This window comes from Labrus mixtus, chromosome 3 (assembly GCF_963584025.1).
Source record: "Labrus mixtus chromosome 3, fLabMix1.1, whole genome shotgun sequence".
NCBI classification, from domain to species: Eukaryota; Metazoa; Chordata; class Actinopteri; order Labriformes; family Labridae; genus Labrus; species Labrus mixtus.
The window spans coordinates 25,633,941-25,652,599 of record NC_083614.1 but is presented as its reverse complement, the minus strand read 5'-3'; the positions used below and the strand labels follow the sequence as shown (position 1 = coordinate 25,652,599).

Below are 18,659 nucleotides of genomic sequence, written 5' to 3'. Positions count from 1 at the left end.
CATTAAATTGTTAAAAAACAATATAAACAGTTTAAAGTCATTAGTAGTACAAATACTCCCTCTGCTGGTTCATGTCGTTTTTGGAGCAGTTGTTATTTACCTCGCTGACTCTCTCGATAGGTTCATTTCCTGACAGTCAAACCAGTCCACCAAACAGCTGCTGAGCCGGTGAATGAGAGAAACACACCGACAGACTTCCCGGTTCTTCAGGTGACGACCCTTGCTTCTGGCTCTCAGGTAGCTGGTCAACATTAGCACACCTCAGATCCAACATCTGGAACCAACTCATTTTCTATGAGCATGAAGCGTTGCCATCACAACCGTTGTCGATAGCCGTTTCCTTGGATACGAGCGCTAGCTTGTTAGCATGCTATATCTATCCATGCTGTTGACAGTCTGCAAGCTGAGCCATTTAGCATCTAGTCTGTAAGGTAGCGACAACGACAGGTTCTTAACTGCAACTGAGGAAGATCAGTGCTCGTTGCTGTGAAGAAAAACTATAGTAATATTACTGTTTTATTTCATTTATCAAACTTAATCCCCGGACTAACTTCGTAATTATCTGAGTGCTAAAGCTAGCCTCATGCTCTGTTTATGTTGACTGAAATGACCTTCCACCTCCCCTTCAAATTCAAATCTTCACAGCTTGTGCCTCTCACCCTACCATCACGTTTTGAGACTACACATTTTTCTATTTTTGTGATAAATACTGTCCAAACTTTGAGGAGGCCCTTGATGAATCCATCTGAGGACCCTAAGCTTTAAAAAGCACATTTCTTCTTTTAGGATGAAACCTGCAAAAGACAGCTAAACAAGGAGTGTTTTAATGTCGATACTTATTTTGCAACTTTTTTTTGTTTTTGTTTTTGTTTTTTTCCAAACAAATATGGCAGCCGGAAGTGACGTGTGCTATACATATTTCGGTCTATTTTTAGCCTTGCTCCAGTTGTTCAAAAGTTGAATATGGATTGAAGTAATTGAATATGTTGGGTCTTTTTTGCTATCCAGGCTAAGCGTATCCATTTTAGTTTAGCCCCAGTTTTAAATAGATTTATTAAATTGGAACCCTGATTTAGAAACAGACATTGATTTTCAAGATTAAACTCAAGGACAGAAACATACTTTTCAGGATTACCTAATCTGGATCACCCGTGCTCAAAATATAACTACATACAATTGAAAGTGCTATGTAAACAACAAGCGGTACAACAACAGCAAGTTTGGAGTCACTATTAGTGTTCACATATCAAGTTTACGCTGTTTCCAATATTTCCACCATTTCTGCTGCCCTGAACTCCGCAACTCAGGTTTCATTGAAATTTCCCAATAACCCACTCATGCTTACTTCTCTGGAGGGTTGTTCATGTGCTCATAACTCATATAGTAATCACGATATTTCTGAGGAGCACATGAAGGCAGCATGAACCATAGTTGGATTATTAGATCCAATCTGTTTTAAGAAACCCTATTTTCTTTTGGAACATGTCATTTTCATTATTTGATGCTGTCCCATAGCCAAAATCCACATTACTTTTGACCAACTGAGCCCTGAAATACAAGACTGTCTTTAATTTAAAACAGTAATATCTTAGGAGGCACAGGCTTTAGTGAGAAGTTGAACAACAACAGGAAAAAGTGATTGTGACATGACTTTCCTCCACAGTCGCCATAACCTGATGATTTTACGCCAGTTCATCAGTAGAGGCGTGGTTAACTCTCACCTGTATGCCCCCCTGAAAAGGCCACCAGCACGCCAGGACATGGCCAGACCAAGTTCAGGTAGTTTTTTATCTGTCTGTTACATCCTCTGCAAATCCCTCAGCTTTTGTCATTCATTATTTGTCTTTGTGTTCAGACCTGGCAGCTTTCAGGAAGATTTTCTCCAACGCTCAGAATATCGCCGTCATCACAGGAGCAGGGGTGAGTGCAGAGAGCGGAGTCCCGACCTTCAGAGGAGCAGGGGGCTACTGGAGGAAATGGGAAGCACAGGTATGCAACCACAACAGTATAATCTTGATATCTACTGGATTTAACATTGTATTCCCCTCATTCACATAAAGTCCTCCATCCATCCATTATCTTTTCTGTTTTTCCCGTTCGGGGTCACGGGGGGCTGGAGCCAATGGAGTCCAGCTGTCATTGGGCGAGAGGCAGGGTACACAAATTCAATCACCAGCCACACTAACGTTCACACCTTACGGCAATTTAGAGTCACCAACGAGCATGTATTCAAAGTTTATTGCGGAAATTATCACAATGCAATTGTTTTTGGCTAATGGTGTGTGATAAACTGGTAAATCATTTGTATACATAGGAGACCCCAGAGGTGATAGAAGCCTGAATTCAGAGGACTGAATTTGTGTCCAGACACCCACCATTGCTTTCTCTCATACAGCAGCTCACCTGATGTGCAAAAACCTGCAACACAGCATATTCAAATCTTCATTGTGTATTTATATGAAATGCAAAACAGTGATAATGCTTCATAGAGGAGAAGTTTTCAAGGAGATGCTTGCTTCATTCCTACTCTGGTCGGTGAGTCTGTACTCATCAAGCATTCCTGGGAAGTGCACTGAAAGTTTAACTTTGACTAAAAATAGTCCTGACTCAGAGAGGAAACCGACAAACCTGATTGGTTTGAAACCTCATTGCAATTCTGGTGCTGATCTGAGAGAGTGCAGTGTTGACTGGCCTACATTTGCAGCAAGTTTGAGTCATATTCTTTTTTCATTCAGCTGTTTTTGTGTGGTCAGGGTTTAAATAGCCTTTTTTATTTATTTATCCTGTAGAGTCTTGCTACACCAGAGGCCTTCTCCAGAAATCCTTCCCGGGTTTGGGAGTTTTACCACTACCGCCGCGAGGTCATGCTCACCAAAAATCCAAACCCCGCCCACCTGGCCATCGCAGAGTGTGAGGAGCGACTGGGCAAGCAGGGACGCACGGTTACAGTCATCACTCAAAACATCGACGAGCTCCATCGCCGTGCAGGATCCAAAAACATCTTGGAACTCCACGGCAAGTAGAAACAGTGAAATCACAGAATAACAACGTAAAGTATATTTAAGAATGAGTTTGAAGATAGAAGCTGGGACATGTGCAATGTTCTTTATTTCATTAAATTTAGATATAGACAAGAGTTAAAATAATTGTTCGTAAAAAAAAAAATGTATTTGATGTTTCTTTTGTTTCAGCCCTAACCTTCCTTCTCTGTTGTTGATAATTCAGGGAGCCTGTTTAAAACGCGCTGTATGAGCTGTGGTCATGAAGCAGCCAATTACAAGAGCCCAATCTGCGACACTCTGGAGGGCAAAGGGTAAGCGCTTCGTCTGGTGTCATTTGCTGAATGGACTGTTTTCCTCGACAATATGAAAATGTGTCCTAACAGATATCGATCACTTTCCTTTCAGCTCCAAATGCCAGCATGAACAAAAAAATCCTGTTTCAGTGTGTCAGATGTCAGGGGCTTAATAAAACCCGATGATGCTGTGAAAAGGAAAATCTGCAACCCAAATGAAATGTCAATTTAAAAAGCTGCTTATCTGACATTTACAATGGATGTTTAAAAAAAAAAAAGAAAAAGACAAAATGCTCCGCTAATTAATTCAGTCTCTGCTGTGACAGGAAACCTGTGCTGCAATGCAAATGAAAGATCAGAACTGATTATGTAATGTTACAACAGATCAGTGCCGCCTCTGTGAACAGTGACAGGGATTCAATGCTGATCCTTTTATACGTTAAGTAATATCCTCCAGACTTACAGGTGATTACAATGTCTCACTGTGTTGAAATTAATTCAAATACTTACATGAAAGGGTGGCCTGGTGGTTAGTGCGCGCACCCCATGTACAGAGACTGTGGTCCTCATGCTGCAATCATCTGTGTCCTGCATTGTTGTGTTAGCATGCTAATGTTAGCACTCTTTCGTTAGCTCGTTGCTTCATATTGCACATAAATTGACACTGAATGACCGTGATCTAAAGACACTTACGTGACATCCAAATAATCAGTGAGTATGTTCTTCTTCTTCTCTCTAGTCCTCGACTAAAACAGCTTTTATACACAAGGGGAGGAGCCAGCCGTCCCGTCCATGTAAACACGGCTCTGACTACAACACAGCGAGCGGGACTCGAGCTTCTCACTCATTGTAGACAGTCATGACTCAGAGACACATTTCCACAGGACAGACTTGATTTCTGCTGGATTTATGTGTAACATGTCACACGTTTACTTTAAAATCAGCTGTAAATTCTTCAAAAACTGCTACAATGCAATTGCAGAACTATAAATGAACATCTATTAAAGTCTCATTAAATCCTCCCTAAAATGATTAGGATTTTCCATCTTTAATTTATTGCAGCGTGCATTGTTCAGCTGTTATAAAGAGGATAAAACTTATATAACAAAAAAATATCAGTATAAAATAACTTGAATTTCTTAAACACATGGTTAAGATTCCAAACCTGGTTTACTAATTTGCTGTCTTTAGAGCTCCAGACCCAGAAACTGATGAAGCCAACATCCCTGTCCAGCATCTGCCCAGGTAAAACACACTCGAGTTTTAATAAGCTGTTCTGCCCGAAAGAAGGTATTTGTTTTGATAAAGTGTGTGTGTTTGTGCGTGTGTGTGTGTGTTTCAGGTGTGAACAGAGAGGATGTCAGGGCCTCCTGAGACCAGCTGTGGTTTGGTTTGGAGAGACTCTGGACTCAGACACCCTCACCCAAGCAGAACAAGTGTTGGAAAGCTGTGACCTCTGCCTAGTGGTACGTACGTATGAGTGTGTGTGTGTGTGTGTGTGCCTTATAGAGTGTACCACCACGTCTACTGCAAAGGACACGTTGCACCCTGTTCACACAAGCACTGCACTCCTGAACCTGAACATCACCCAGAGGGGCTGCATGTGAGAACACAAATGTCTGACTCTGTTAACCCAGACATTAAATCTACTCCATCCTTTCAGCCCTCCAGTACAGAGTCAGTGTGTCCATGACTGAGTGTGAGTGTGAGTGCAGCAGATAGATGACTGTGTAATTCACAGAGAGCGAGCGGGTAAACTATAGCTGCTTCATATTCCTTTCTGCTCATCTGAATTGTTAGCAGTTTCACAATTTATTTACGATAATATTTTGAACACATGAACATGAACTAAAATACTTAATTAATTCACAACATATTGAATAACATACATGTTTCTGCTGATTTGACACAGCGATATTTACATTTCAGAGTGTTTCCTGAAGCTACTCCTTGATGAATTTCGGTCCCTCTAGCCCTTTTAAAAGTTTGTCCATTTTTATTTTAGCCAGGAGAACCCACTGAGACTGAGGCCTCTTTTTGCCCTGCAGCAATATAATAAAATACAGAACAAGAAAAACATATAAAACACAATTCAAATAATTACAAATACATTTATAAACACACTGATTGTTGCATTACTTTCCTTTAGTACTTCAATCAGGAGAGACTTAATTAAGAACAATTATTTACACTTAAGGAAATAAATGTGCAAAGTCTTTGGTGATTAGACTCCATCATGACTGCTTCATGAACTCAGAGGGGTAGTGAGGCCGACAGCAGGATAGGATACCCCCCTATGGAGTGAGTGTTTGAGTTCTTCTGATGAGGAGTGGGTTTCTGAGGCTGTGTCTGAACTCTGCTGAGCTGGAATGGAGGGGACCGGGGCCGAAGAGGGTCGCAGCGATCGCACTGAAATGACAAACTGACTGCAGAAGAGAGAGAACAGGTTTTAAAATTTGACTGCAGCAGGATGATTGATTGAGAGAGGTTGAGTCAGAATCTGGTTGGATTCCAAATCAGCTGATCACCAGAGCAGGGAGACAGAGGGAGGGGCTCAGCTGAATGAAGAAATTGAATAAATGTGTGAGAGAATATAACCAGTCTTTCTGCTTGAACTTACGCTGAGCTCCATTTCAGACACTAGCTCTTGACTTCTTATCCATCAAAACTTTAATTAAAACTCCTCCCTGCAGGTCGGCACGTCGTCTGTTGTGTATCCAGCAGCCATGTTTGCTCCTCAGGTTGCAGCGAGAGGTATCCCAGTCGCCGAGTTCAACATGGAAAACACACCGGCCACCATGCGCTTCAAGTATGTCACAATCACATGACCTTTTTACCCTACGTCACATTTACAGCAGATAACCCTTTTCTTATTGTGTGTTTGTTTTTAGGTTCCACTTCCACGGCCCCTGTGGGACCACGTTGCCTCCTGCGTTGGAACGCCACAAGAATGAGACAAAATGAAAAGAAGTCCTGGACATGAGCTGCACACAGACCGGACTGTCTAACACTGGAGGACTTTATTGGTACAAATTCACAAAATGAAAATGATAAATAATGAGTCACCATGAAGAGTGTGGGGACAGGGTTCATGAAATATATAAGGACAACTTTTCGTTCAAGAGATCAAATGAACAATGAAGTCTATAACAAATAATACAATGATGCAAAATCAAACCCCCTCTCTGAGCTACCACCAATTTTATTTATATTATAATAACACTTCTATGTCAGTGTGTGCTTATGAAGGGATTAACATAGCTTTTCATAATGGGAATGTTGAAAGAGACGATAAATGAAGAGCAGCAACAGATTAAATACAATCACATGTAGGTCAATGTGTTGCTCCTTTTGCATTGAGTCAGTAGTTAATGTCCGACAGTAGGGGGCAGTGTTTATCTGTCGCTGCTGCTACACCTCCAGTAAGAAGGAAAATAAAGAATTCCTGCCAAAGTATCAGTGGGATGTATGGTGTGAGTGTGTGTGTGTGAGTGTTTGTCAGTTCAGTGCTGTCTGAGTTCATTGACTGATTTGTTCCAGTAGCCATGAGTAGGCACCAGTCAAACCAGGGAAACCAGTGACTGTGCATCCCCTGTGACAGTCAGGAAAAGATGCAGGGTGGTGTGTTACATGTATGTTCAGATCTGCTGGAAATAAATGAAACAGCATATTCATGTTGAATTGAAATAAATTAATTATCTTACAAACTGATGAATGTCTCTGCAGAGCTTCTCTCTCTGTGTGTGTGTGTGTGTGTGTGTGTGTGTGTGTGTGTGTGCGTGCGCGCAAATCTAAAGTAACATCGATCACAGTTTGCTTTGGTGATGCTAGCATCTGGATGTACTCGGCTCTATATGCTCTTTGTCCCTGATGCTTTCTCCATGTTTATTTACAGTCTATGCATGAGACATGAGACATCCCTAGACTGATATAACAGTGGTCCTGTTAATTCACAAGTATTTTCACAGCTACCCAAAAGAAACACATTGCACACAAATCATAAGTAAATACAAAAATGTTGGGGCAAAAGCAGAAAACACAATCATACACATTGGAAATGGTATAGAAAATGACCTAAATGATGGCTTTTTTTGTGTTACAAGTGAAGAAGAGTTGTGTTCAACACCTCGATGTTCAATGACACGATTTTCATCAAAGCTACTCATTTAGCAGCCATTTTTTTCTAATTCCTGCTCTCATTGTTTCAATAAGATTATTGAAAACATGCCTCTCTCATTTATTTTCATGGCTTTTCTTTCAGCGCATTAAGCTCTCATCGTATGAGTGTACCTCAGACCCACTGCTCTGATACAGCCGATGTTCTGCTTTGGCTAAAGATGATATTGTTCCTGACACTTTCTTCGTGGCCACAATCAGCCCAACCCCCAGAATCCATCATCTCATGAACACACACAGTGTGCAGGCCAAGTCCTGCCCGGTTAACGCTTATTTGCAGGAGAGGCTGATGTCAACAGAGGTTATTAATATTTGGCTGATCTGTTGGTGATATTTATATTAGCCACATGAAATCTCATCACACATCTCATCCCTTCGTCCTCCACCTCTTTAGTCTTTCTCAGCTGCCTTCTCACAGTGCTTCTGTCCCTCTCATCGTTCTCATCTCTACATCTGCCGTGTGCCGTGTTTCAGACGCCAGGCTTTCCTCCCTCCCCAGCTACGCCTCCATCACCTGCTCATTAGAGAGAGAGGATGATGGTCCGATAGTCCCCCATGACTCTGCTCCAAAAATAACAGAGCCAATTTCCCGCCTGTTAGGCGGCGATTTCACACCAATCTGAGTTGTACTGCCAACGCGGCCTGTCGGAGAGAGAGAGAGAGAGAAAGAGAGAGAGTGGCTGTAAGAGGGAGAAATAAGGTGGAAATGAAAACCAATGCAATAAAAGAAAAAAATGTAGGTCAGAGTATAACGTGTCAGATAATACAAGAGCTGTATCCCTCAAACACACTGCCCCCATCATGTCTGCAGGGGTGGGAGAAATATTCTCAACAACTAGAACAAAGTTTAGTTATTTTGGGAGACATTTTTATTATTTACTTTATTTTTGAAAGGGAAACCCCATAACCCCCTGAAAAACAAATTGTAGACATAAAATGTTTACTATTGTGCTTTGGAGTTTTTGAAAGGCTTTGTTCACCTATGGACAAAATCAGGCTAGCTGTTTCTACCTCCTTTAGGAGTTATGCTAAACTAATCTAAGCTAAGTAACTGATGGTTGTAGCTTCATATTCTGTGTTTTTGGACCGAACAGTTCTGGGCAACTTTTGAAGAGGAACTATCGACGAGGGTGTTCCCTGAGAACTACACATCATGGGAACTTTTTTCTCTGACTTCATTTTCACCACGCCATAGTCCTGCACGGGAGAGTACCTTCTCTGAAGCAGGAGTTAAAAAGGTTCCTCTAAACAGGGTTCTAGGAAGAGAAATCGTTAATAATTCCTGCTGTGAAGAATCAATTAAAAGAAGGGGAGGTTTCCAACATGTTCCTAGAACTATGAAAAAGTTCCTGCAGTCTGAGTAAGTGATTTCCACAAAACAATAGAAGATAAACAGGGTTATTTCAAGGTGAGATTACCTGTGATTTTCAAGTTGATTACTGGGGGGTCAAAAGATGGCAAACTCTCCAATAGTTCACAGACAAATCATCATGGTGGATTAGTTTACAAATTAAATTCAGTGTTTGTTTTATTCAGGTTTTATTGTCTTAATGTTTCTACATTTCAGCAAATATGGATTTTATGTAAAGGGTTTGAATAATTTTTTGCCCCTTCCAGTATGAATTTCTTGTGAAAACAGGGATTGCTGGAATAGCTTTTGCAGCGACGTCTAATCCCAGGATCTGCTCTGCTTCAGCCAAGCCTGCTGAGAGGTTACGGTAAATATCTCCATCAATGTCACTGTGTCACCGGCTACAACGTCAGTATAGCCCGTCTCCCCCCACCACTTTTATGAGCTGTGCACCCACATGTGACCTCTAACGGACAGGGGCTTGAATTTGTCTGTGTGTCTGCGAGCGTCTGCGTGACTTGGAGGATGGAAGCAGTGGAGCTGATTTTTCCCAGAAGTTTGTCAGCTTTATTTTATGCAAACATTCGAAAATATTTCACAAGTATTTGTTCAAAAATTATCACCTCGGGCCGCTTGTTTGACTTTCTGTATTTCTGTAGCTGTAAGGCTCGTTAAAAGCAGGGAAAGTAAGATGCTGAGTAACAGCGTATCATGGAAAAAACGCTGTGGAAATCTGTATAAATAGAGCAATATTTAAAAAGTAAATGACTGCACAGAGCATTTTTGTCCTATTTTGATCAACGTAGATGTTCTTTTTCCTGCATCATGCGGGACGGAGCTAATACCAACACCTCAGGCTGCCTAATGGACCAACTTGATTAAATGTGCAGTTTGTGTGTGTGAGTGTGTGTTTGAATAATTTGTCTCCCCACAACTCTCCTCGTTCAGCTGACAGAAATTCCAATTAGAGACTCTTCCCCTCCCTCTTCACAAACTGGAGCATCCTACAGTATTTATTCATTCGGTTGGCAAATGTAGAAAGTGAATTCACTTAAAGCCACAGACGCCCACGCCTTCATCCACAGGCACACCTGCAACTCTCAGCGCTACGATTTTTAATTCACACTCAAGCGAACTTATTCTTTATTCATTTTGAAGACAGAAAAAAAGTGCTAGAACATTTTCAGTGTGACTGTGTGGGACATACAAGCATGTATGTGTGGGAGAGTACAGTCTCTAAGATTTCTCTCTCAGCACTGACAGGAAGTTCCTGGAAGTCTCCAGGATGAAATAAATGTGTTAGGTCCCGTGTTCACCTAGCCTTTTATTTTCCGACAGAAAAGCGCTGGCTGTGCGTTCCGTAGCAAAGAGGATGCGGGTACAAAACACGATCCATAGGTGGCAAAACTACAGGGAATATCGTACATTTGAAAAAGAGCGCCAGTAACGTCTGGAGCGCTTTTCTAAAAAAAGAAAATTGCAATATTCAGAAATCACCTAGAGGGAAAATTAACAGTGTATTAGTATCTCTATGCATGCATGTTTTTGCAAATGGTATAAATTGTACTTAAATACATGTGAGGATCTTTATTGACTGAATACAATCAATGGACAGAAACCTTCCCAAACAATTTTTACCCACAAAATGGCCCCTTTAAGAGGCCAAGATCAAACCACTTGTCTTCACTTTTCAACAGTGTCTTTGCTGTTAGAAAATGTCTAACAGTGACAAATGTCACAAATGTACAATCTCCCTACCATTCAACAATTTCCTTGGCTTCACACCTCCTCACTTACAACGTTATCCTTTCCTTGGAAATGTTTTCTCTTTGCATGAATAATCTCTAGAAGGAACTTTGCTAAGATGTCTTAAATATGCTAATTGTCATCTTTTCCTCACAAATGTGATCGATTGAAAAAGGTCCTCAGCTCAACTGTTTAAGTTTTCCAGATAAAAAAATGGACTGAACCAGACCGTCTTTGTCTTGTAATTTGAAAACTGTGTTCATGTTTAGAAAATGTCCTCAGTAACAACATTTCTCCCCACTTCTCAAAGATGTGCTCACTCTCCAATTATGTCCTTTACAAAAAAACAAACATTCTCCACTCAGTAAAGGTTTTCTCTCGAGAAAAGGCGTCATACTTTGACTATGTCCACACCTACAAATAAATGTCCCGAAACTCCAAAACTGTCCCCGTGTTTGAGAACTGATCATCATTTTTAATAATTTCTCTACAATCCAAAGAAATACTTGCACTCTTGCAATTTCACAATTTTCTCAAACACACACACACACACACACACACACACACATTTTGTTCACTGGCTCCTCCATGGTAGAGTTGAGTGCTAATGTGTTGCTGTGGGAACTAAGATGTGTGTAGTACCTCGGCAGAAGAAAGCCTGCAGCTCTGCTTCGCTATACACACTTCTCACATCATTTCTCACACACTGTCGAGCTGTAGAGGGGCCGCATAAAAATCTCCAGGTACACTGTTTGTCAAAATTGATATCCAAAACTTTCTATTATTTACTCTTTCTTTTGAAAAATGATCCGAAAAGATCTTAGAATTTCTGGACAGCAGCTGCAGTGCTACAGATCATTTTTATGGTTTTAAAGAATATTTACTCCATGGTTCAGTGATTACAGGAGCAGGCAGCAACTCATTCTACTCCAGACATCTCACAGACAAAGTTAAGGTGCCTACATTAACCTTAGAAGTCAGATGTCGGCGCTGGGAATGACGTCCTGTGTAAATGTGTCTCTGAGTCATGACTGTCTACAATGAGTGAGAAGCTCGAGTCACGCTGGCTGTGTTGTTGTCAGAGCCGTGTTTACATGGACGGGACGGCCGGCTCCTCCCCTTGTGTATAAAAGCTGTTTTAGTCGAGGACTAGAGAGAAGAAGAAGAACATACTCACTGATTATTTGGAAGAAACATAAGTGTCTTTAGATCACGGTCATTCTGTGTCAATTTATGTGCAATATGAAGCTACGAGCTAACTAAAGAGCGCTAACATTAGCATGCTAACACAACAATGCAGGCAGTGGACAATTTTTGCGCTTAATGGTGTTCAATTATGGTGCGTTCTAATTGATAACTCCACAGTGTGAACTCGAGTGGATAGGGGGGTTGGAGGTGTGCCACTGGACGAGAGTGGGAATTAAGAATAGCGGAGATGTTTCCAAACAGCAGTCTGTTTTGGTTTAATGCGGGTGCTCAAGGGCGACATCTACGGGATCCCACATTCTGCACGAATCCTTACATCAACGCAGAAATCAGACCTTAAGGTTTTCTTTCAACTCCAACTCCTGCAGATCTGAACTTTTGCTAGCTACAATGGAAACCCTGAATCACTCCCAGAGTTTGTATCAGGGTCAAGTCAGGTCATCACACTGCCGATATCATAAAGTAAACCTATAACATTACATTTACTGTATAAGTCTCCTTAAGTCCAAAACATTGCTATGACCTGTCAGATGGTTTTGATTTTTTCTGCCCTCTTGTGGCCAAAATCTACAAATACAGGTTTAAAAATGTAGGATTTAATGAATGTCAGCTATTTCACAGGCAGGGCTGTTTCCATTGTTTTGTTTTGTGCGACAGAAGTTATTCTTAGCACCTCACTCCAAGTGTGTGTGTGTGTGTGTGTGTGTGTGTGTGTGTGTGTGTGTGTGTGTGTGTGTGTTTTCTGCAGAACAGTGTTGTTTAACAAGCTTAGCAGGATCAGGTGCTGAGTAATCTGCCGTTAATGAGGCTCACAGTGGTGTGTGTGTGTGTGTGTGTGTGTGTGTGTGTGTGTGTGTGTGTGTGTGCGCGTGCATGGTTGCTTTCGAGTGTGTATCTTTCAATTATGACCAACCAAAACACACAGCTCTACATCTGCACAGCTTTGTCAGTGTGCACCACATCCTTTGTATTCATATCGCTGACTTCTTCTTCTTCTTCATCTTGCTTCTACTTGCTATAAGAAGATAGAGAGCTATAGTTCTATGATGATGTTGCGTGCAAACATGTATGCATGATGTCTATCTGTGTTGGGCAGGGTTTAACTGAATTAAGATGACTGAGGCTGGTGCTTTTCCCAATCGCCCCAGATTGGGCTTTGGAGTGAAAATCCTCCAGGGAAGCACTAATCCCTGACTGTCGGGAGCAATTTTTATTCCGTAAGCAAAGCTTTCTCACTCTATCTGCCTCCTGCTTGCTCCCTCTCTTGGTCTATGGATCTATTTATAGTCCTCTTAAGCTGTTCTGCGTGCCACTGTTTACATTTAGCGCCCCCCTCGATCTTTAGATTTAGAGTCCCCCCCCCCTCCTCATGCTCTTCGCCCTCCTTTGGCTCGAAGAATTAAAAAGCAGGACGTCTTATTGACCGGCATCCTCGTGTAAAGAAGGGGGCGAGATGGACAGATAGAGAGATTATGTGGACGAGGGTGAGACGGAGGAGAGGAAGAGAGAAGAGGAGGGAAGACGAGGGAGATGTAAAGTGACAAGCAGATCCGAATGTGTATTCCAGGCGCTCGGGCAAGCTGTCTGTGTTTGGAGAGGACAGCTTGTGATGGAGACGAGAAAGAGGAGGAAGAGGATGTGGATTGAAGGGAGAGAGGAGGAGGAGGAGGAGGAGGATTTGTGCTTAGTTTAGTTGAGCAGAGGAGTGGAGATACAGATGAAGCTGCTTCTTTGAATGAAAAACCGTGTGATGCACTTTGACATTTTTTGTTATTTGCATTTGTTTGCTTTCTTGTTAACGGTTTGGTATGAAAATTAAAAGCCAGTTTATGTCCAAACTGTAAATATATTTTATATCTGCATCTCTTTATCTGTTCAAAAAAAACCCACAAAAAAACAATTTTGTTTTGTTTAGTTAGTTCATGGATGAATCAGTAACATCAGTTCCAGTAGACATCATTGTGGCCCTAAAATAAATTTACCTTTTTTTAGAAATCTGCACATTTCTGTTTGGCACTGTTATTATTGTTTTTTTGTTTTTTTTTACAGAATAAACAATGTTTTGTGAGGAGGTGTTTGCACATCCAAATATCTCATGAAGTAGTTTGTAGGACAACAAACTGTCACTTTGAAAAGAGAAAATCACCCTCACTACTGAGATATTAATGCACCACTATCTCCACTTTGTAAAACAAGCTAACAAGCTCTGTTGAGTGAGAAAAGTGAAAGAAGTTTTTCCTCTTAGACACTGCCAGTGCCCCCTCCTTCCTTGCCATGTCTACATGAGCGACAACAGGAACCCAAGAAACAACAACCCAAGAAAAACAGGGCTTCAGGGCAAAAATGTTGCTCCGCTATGCTTAGGACACTCAAACAGAGAAAGTGTGAATACTCTTTGATTGTCCCGCTAGAAATTTGAGCATTTGTTTTTGACTATTTTTGGCTGCAGATTATCTTCCTTTAAAATGTGGGGCATGGAGAAGTTATATGTGTGATCGAGTCACAATAAGTCGCAGAGTGAGTTCATGGTGATTAAGAAACATGTCACCTGTCACCTCGACGATGTGGCTTTAATAAAGAGAAGTCGAATCCCACAGAGGTTAAAGATGTATCAGGCTTTACATACGCACATATTGTTTCCGAGGAGGATCAGCTCAATCTTTTCATGGGATTTGTCGACAATAATTAAAAATAGAATAGCACCAGATTTATCCTAAAAAAGGGCTTCCTAAAAAAGTATATATATATTTTTTTTTTAGATTTCCAACATTAAAAAGCCAAATGTGGTCCTTAGGCCTTCCTGTTTGTTTCTATGGAGGTCAGCTTGCCCCCTAGAGCTGAGGAGTAGCATTTTAAGACGGCAGCTAACATTTAGCTCATTATGTAAATGCTAATCACCAGTTGTAGCACAGACCACAGGGCTTTGGAGATGCTCAGACACAACGCATGCAGGCTGGCAAACCAGCATGCTGCATCAACTATTCTAGTACATAAACAAAGCCATTTATGGATTGCGAGGCCTCGCTGTGCTAAACTGCCAGTTCGGTTCCCTGCTCGCCGTAAAGCAGCTGTGATGTAAACTAGTTATGTCATTTAATGTGATGGAGCAGCCTCGTCCTTTGTGTATTTTACACTCAGACGAGGCACGCTTCCACTTGTGTTTCCTGCCCGGTGTCAATAACATAATCAGATGTGGGGCTCACAGCTGCTCACAGTGTGAATGTTTCCAGGAAAAACAGCCGGTGAAAACAGGTTTTGTTGTTGTTCTGAGTCCGTTTTTTTCAGCACATTCTTTATTTAAAATGAAACTCAGAGAAAGAGGTGTAGGTGCTTACTTCCAGTGTTGATTTGAGGATGTTCAAATCAGATAAGGAAAGCGGTGTTTGGACTGTAGACTCGTCTCTCCTTCAGGATGTCCCACATCTGACTTTGCTATACACAGTGGTTTTACACACGTTTTCAAGCAATCACATATACAAGTCAACGCTTCCCAGTAGGTGTCCCAGACTGAAATAAGTAATGGTGAAAGTGAGGACAATAGATCTCATTCGAGGGGTCAAAAAACAGAATGCAACTGAACCAATACTCCCATGATTTAAATGTCTTGCTCCTGCTGGCCTGAAACACATACCTGACGCTATTCTGCTTGTAACATTTTACCTGATCACCACTAATCGTGTTTGCTTCATGTGTATCTGAGAGCGTATCTGGGTCTCTGCAGAGCTGCTCAGCTGTCCATATAGCCCCGCTCATTAGCTCCCCCTCTACCAGCTGAGAGCTCTGATCTGCAAACATTGATTGGGATCAATAATTCACACTGCAGCTTTAATATTTGATGTGTGGAGCTATAATCTGTCGGGGATAAGTAGTGTTAAGTGTGTAACACACACACACACACACACACACACACAGCTCATGGTGAAGTGTGATCATGCCCCTGGTTTTCCCTCCTCTCTGTCTCCTGTCCGAGCGCTTTCAGAGCCTCAGCGAGCCGCTGCTGAATATTTGATGTGTCAGGTTGATTGTGAAGTCGACCCCAGACCGCGGCCACCGAGGGTTTCTCTGTCTCTGGGCCCGGCTCCTGCATTGATCAGACCGGCCACCTGCTTCTAACTCATCTGGAAATAATGAAACTATTGAACCGCAATCGCAGAACAACAAGTACAAGAGAAAATACTTTTAACTCATGTCAACATCAGGACCATGAGGGCTGAAACCTCATTACTGTCGCCTCTGTTTTATTCATTTGGCTGAGACTCCTTTTTGGTTAAAGGTGAAGAAGGTCGTTGTCAGGATGCAGGTAGTTTTATATAGTTGGACTACTTTGTGCTGCAGACTGAGTTTCTTTCATGCTTGTGTCGATCTCATGACACTTAAAGGTCACATATTATTCAAAACACACTTCACCATGTTCCTCTAACATGAATATGTGTCTCTAGTCTGTCTACAAACCCCCCAATGATGAGAAAAGTCCATCCTCTCTGTCTTTTGACCTGCTCCACTTTTCAGAAAATGTGTGCTCAAACAGGCCATTTGGAGGTTTTCCCTTCATGACATCACAAAGGGCAGTAACCCCTCCCCCATGTGGGTGACACTCCCACAGCTAGGTGTTTGTTCTGCCTTCTGATCTGCCTTCTCACAGTAAACAATAGAGCATGGAGCGAGTAAGCTAGAGACACCCAAGCCCTTCCAGAGAGGGGGCGTGGTCAGACACAGCTCATTTACATTTAAAGCTACAGACACAGAAACAGCCTGTTCTGAGCAGGGCTGAAATAGAGGGGTTTATAGGCATGATCACATACAGGATCAAGAAACAAGAAACTTCACTGACATGTTTTGAGGAGATCTGAGACTAGTTTAAACTTTGTTGAAAAGGGGGATAATATGTGACCTTTAAGTCCGGTGTTCAAATGTGACACCATTTGTACATAACCGGCTGCAGCATAGATGTATTTTTGTTCATATACTTGGCTCTGCAAGCTGTTTTCACTGATACCTACTGTGGGGAACAATCAGACATTTCCCCCCTGAAACCCTAAGCACATCTTTATAGCTCTTTAATCAACGGTCCATTATGTTCATATTCTTCATTTCTGCAGAATTACTGGAGGAAGTATTTTTAATCTGCTTGTGAGTCACCTTCTGAATCGATTCCAAATGTTTAACAGGCAGGATGCTAATAATAACGAAGCGCTGATGCATCAAGAGAGGCTTTAAATCATAGTTTCCATTTTTAAAATGCCGACCAGGATTTCATACTGCAGATCTGCCATGTTCATATCTAAGTCAGTCGACATCCCGCTGTGTGACGTGTGAAATAAGACGACTGCTTTCTCACTAAGAATAAGTGCGTGAGATAAACCCATTTACCTCTTTACTTTATAGAAATCCAGCGCTCTATTCCTCCAGGATGACCCTAATCCTACTCTGCACAGCGTCCACAGCGACTTTCCACACTCTCCTAAAAGCAGACTAATATAAGAGGGTCATTAGATGGATGACTGCTGCTCCACAGGGGATTATAACTGTCATAATGTACCATATGGTGAAGTATTATTTAGTCACTGTGTCTCAAAGGTGTTCTGGAAGAGTTAAAAGCCTTTTTCTTCTGAATTCAATCAGGATGTTGTGGATTTACGCTTAAATGCATCAAGGATACAAGAGGATGCATCCCTCTTTTATCCTCCTTCAAGTTTTTTTTTGTTGTTGCAATTTCTAGCTCGGCAAGCAGATTTGAATTGTATATTTGAACTCATCTGGAGTGTGTTTCCATTCAGGATCACATTCATATTTTAATCGCGTTCATGTAAAATTCCCTCACAAGCTCTCCGAGGGAGTTTGAAAAAAGAAAAAAAGAAAAACATAGACAATCTGGCAGCAGGCTTTTTTTTTTTTTAAACTTTCAAAGACGCAACTGGTCCCATATGAACGAGTTCTGACACTGTAATGTTTCAACGTGCATATGTGTGTGTGTGTGTGTGTGTGCATGTGTGAGTGTGTGCATGTGTGAGTGTGTGCATGTGTGAGTGTGTATATATGTGTGTGTGTGTGTTCATGTATTTAAATGATAGCTGGATTGGAAATGCTTCGCAGCTTCCCTCCGACTTCTCTTGCTGAGGGAGATGAGAGGAGCTGACACACAGAATTAAAAATATCTCTCAATAGCACTCCCACGCACACACACATTCACACACTCTTAACACACACCTTACTTATGAACGCTCTCTCTTTTTGTGTCCCTCTCATCTCCCTCATTTGCCTCACTTGTCCGTATGGATGCATACGTTCAATCTGGCGCTTTAAAAAGAAGTTAAAGCGACAGTGTTAAAGGTTTCAAAGACAGCTTTAAAGGTTGGAATAGATTTTATTTCATCAGGTTTGTCTATTCACCTCACCTTTTTAGCTCTTGTAGCCATGCTGGCATCATGTAAAGATGTAAGAATAAATCAGTTTAACCCTGCAGAGCGATTATGCAGACGATGCGGCTCTTGAGCTCTATTAGCGGGGGTATGAATATCAGCGTTTATGCATGAGAGCTGGTTTCTGTTTCAATCTATTTCTGTCTACTACAGGAGGAGCATGGAGCTAATTGCGTTTGTATGAATGGCAGCAAGCAGGTTTATTCATGAATGCAAACAACACTGCTGCAGCAGCATCCTTAACCTCAAGTGGAAAACTCCAGTTCATGAGACAGCCTAAAAATCCCAGTCTGCTTAAGTTCCCTTTTATCTGTCTGCGTCTCCCTCATACACTGTAGATAAATAATGGATGGATCCACCATGACGTCAACTTGTTGAAGCCTCGAGTTTTGCAACCGGTAGTGACCATATTTGTATGAGACTTTGCACATTAATTTCCTAAATTGTTAAAAAAAAAAAAAAATGG

General features: G+C 41.6%; 1 protein-coding gene across 1 annotated transcript; it reads left to right on the top strand.

Moving 5' to 3' along the window:
* The first annotated feature begins 102 nt into the window (after window positions 1-102).
* On the top strand, window positions 103-7,006 carry sirt5 (sirtuin 5). Its single transcript, XM_061034223.1, has 9 exons — window positions 103-237; window positions 1,664-1,779; window positions 1,856-1,989; window positions 2,790-3,019; window positions 3,230-3,313; window positions 4,487-4,540; window positions 4,638-4,761; window positions 5,989-6,104; window positions 6,187-7,006. The coding sequence occupies exons 2-9, from the start codon at window positions 1,677-1,679 to the stop codon at window positions 6,257-6,259; spliced, it is 918 nt and encodes a 305-aa protein (XP_060890206.1). The 5' UTR covers window positions 103-237; window positions 1,664-1,676; the 3' UTR covers window positions 6,260-7,006.
* Window positions 7,007-18,659: the final 11,653 nt, after the last annotated feature.

Excerpts from the sequence above, each read along its gene's own strand:
- sirt5 (XM_061034223.1), top strand. The coding sequence starts at position 1,677 with ATGATTTTACGCCAGTTCATCAGTAGAGGCGTGGTTAACTCTCACCTG. Across the intron at positions 3,020-3,229 it reads ATCTTGGAACTCCACGGCAA|CCTGTTTAAAACGCGCTGTA; the intron begins GTAGAAACAGTG and ends TAATTCAGGGAG. Across the intron at positions 3,314-4,486 it reads GACACTCTGGAGGGCAAAGG|AGCTCCAGACCCAGAAACTG; the intron begins GTAAGCGCTTCG and ends TGCTGTCTTTAG.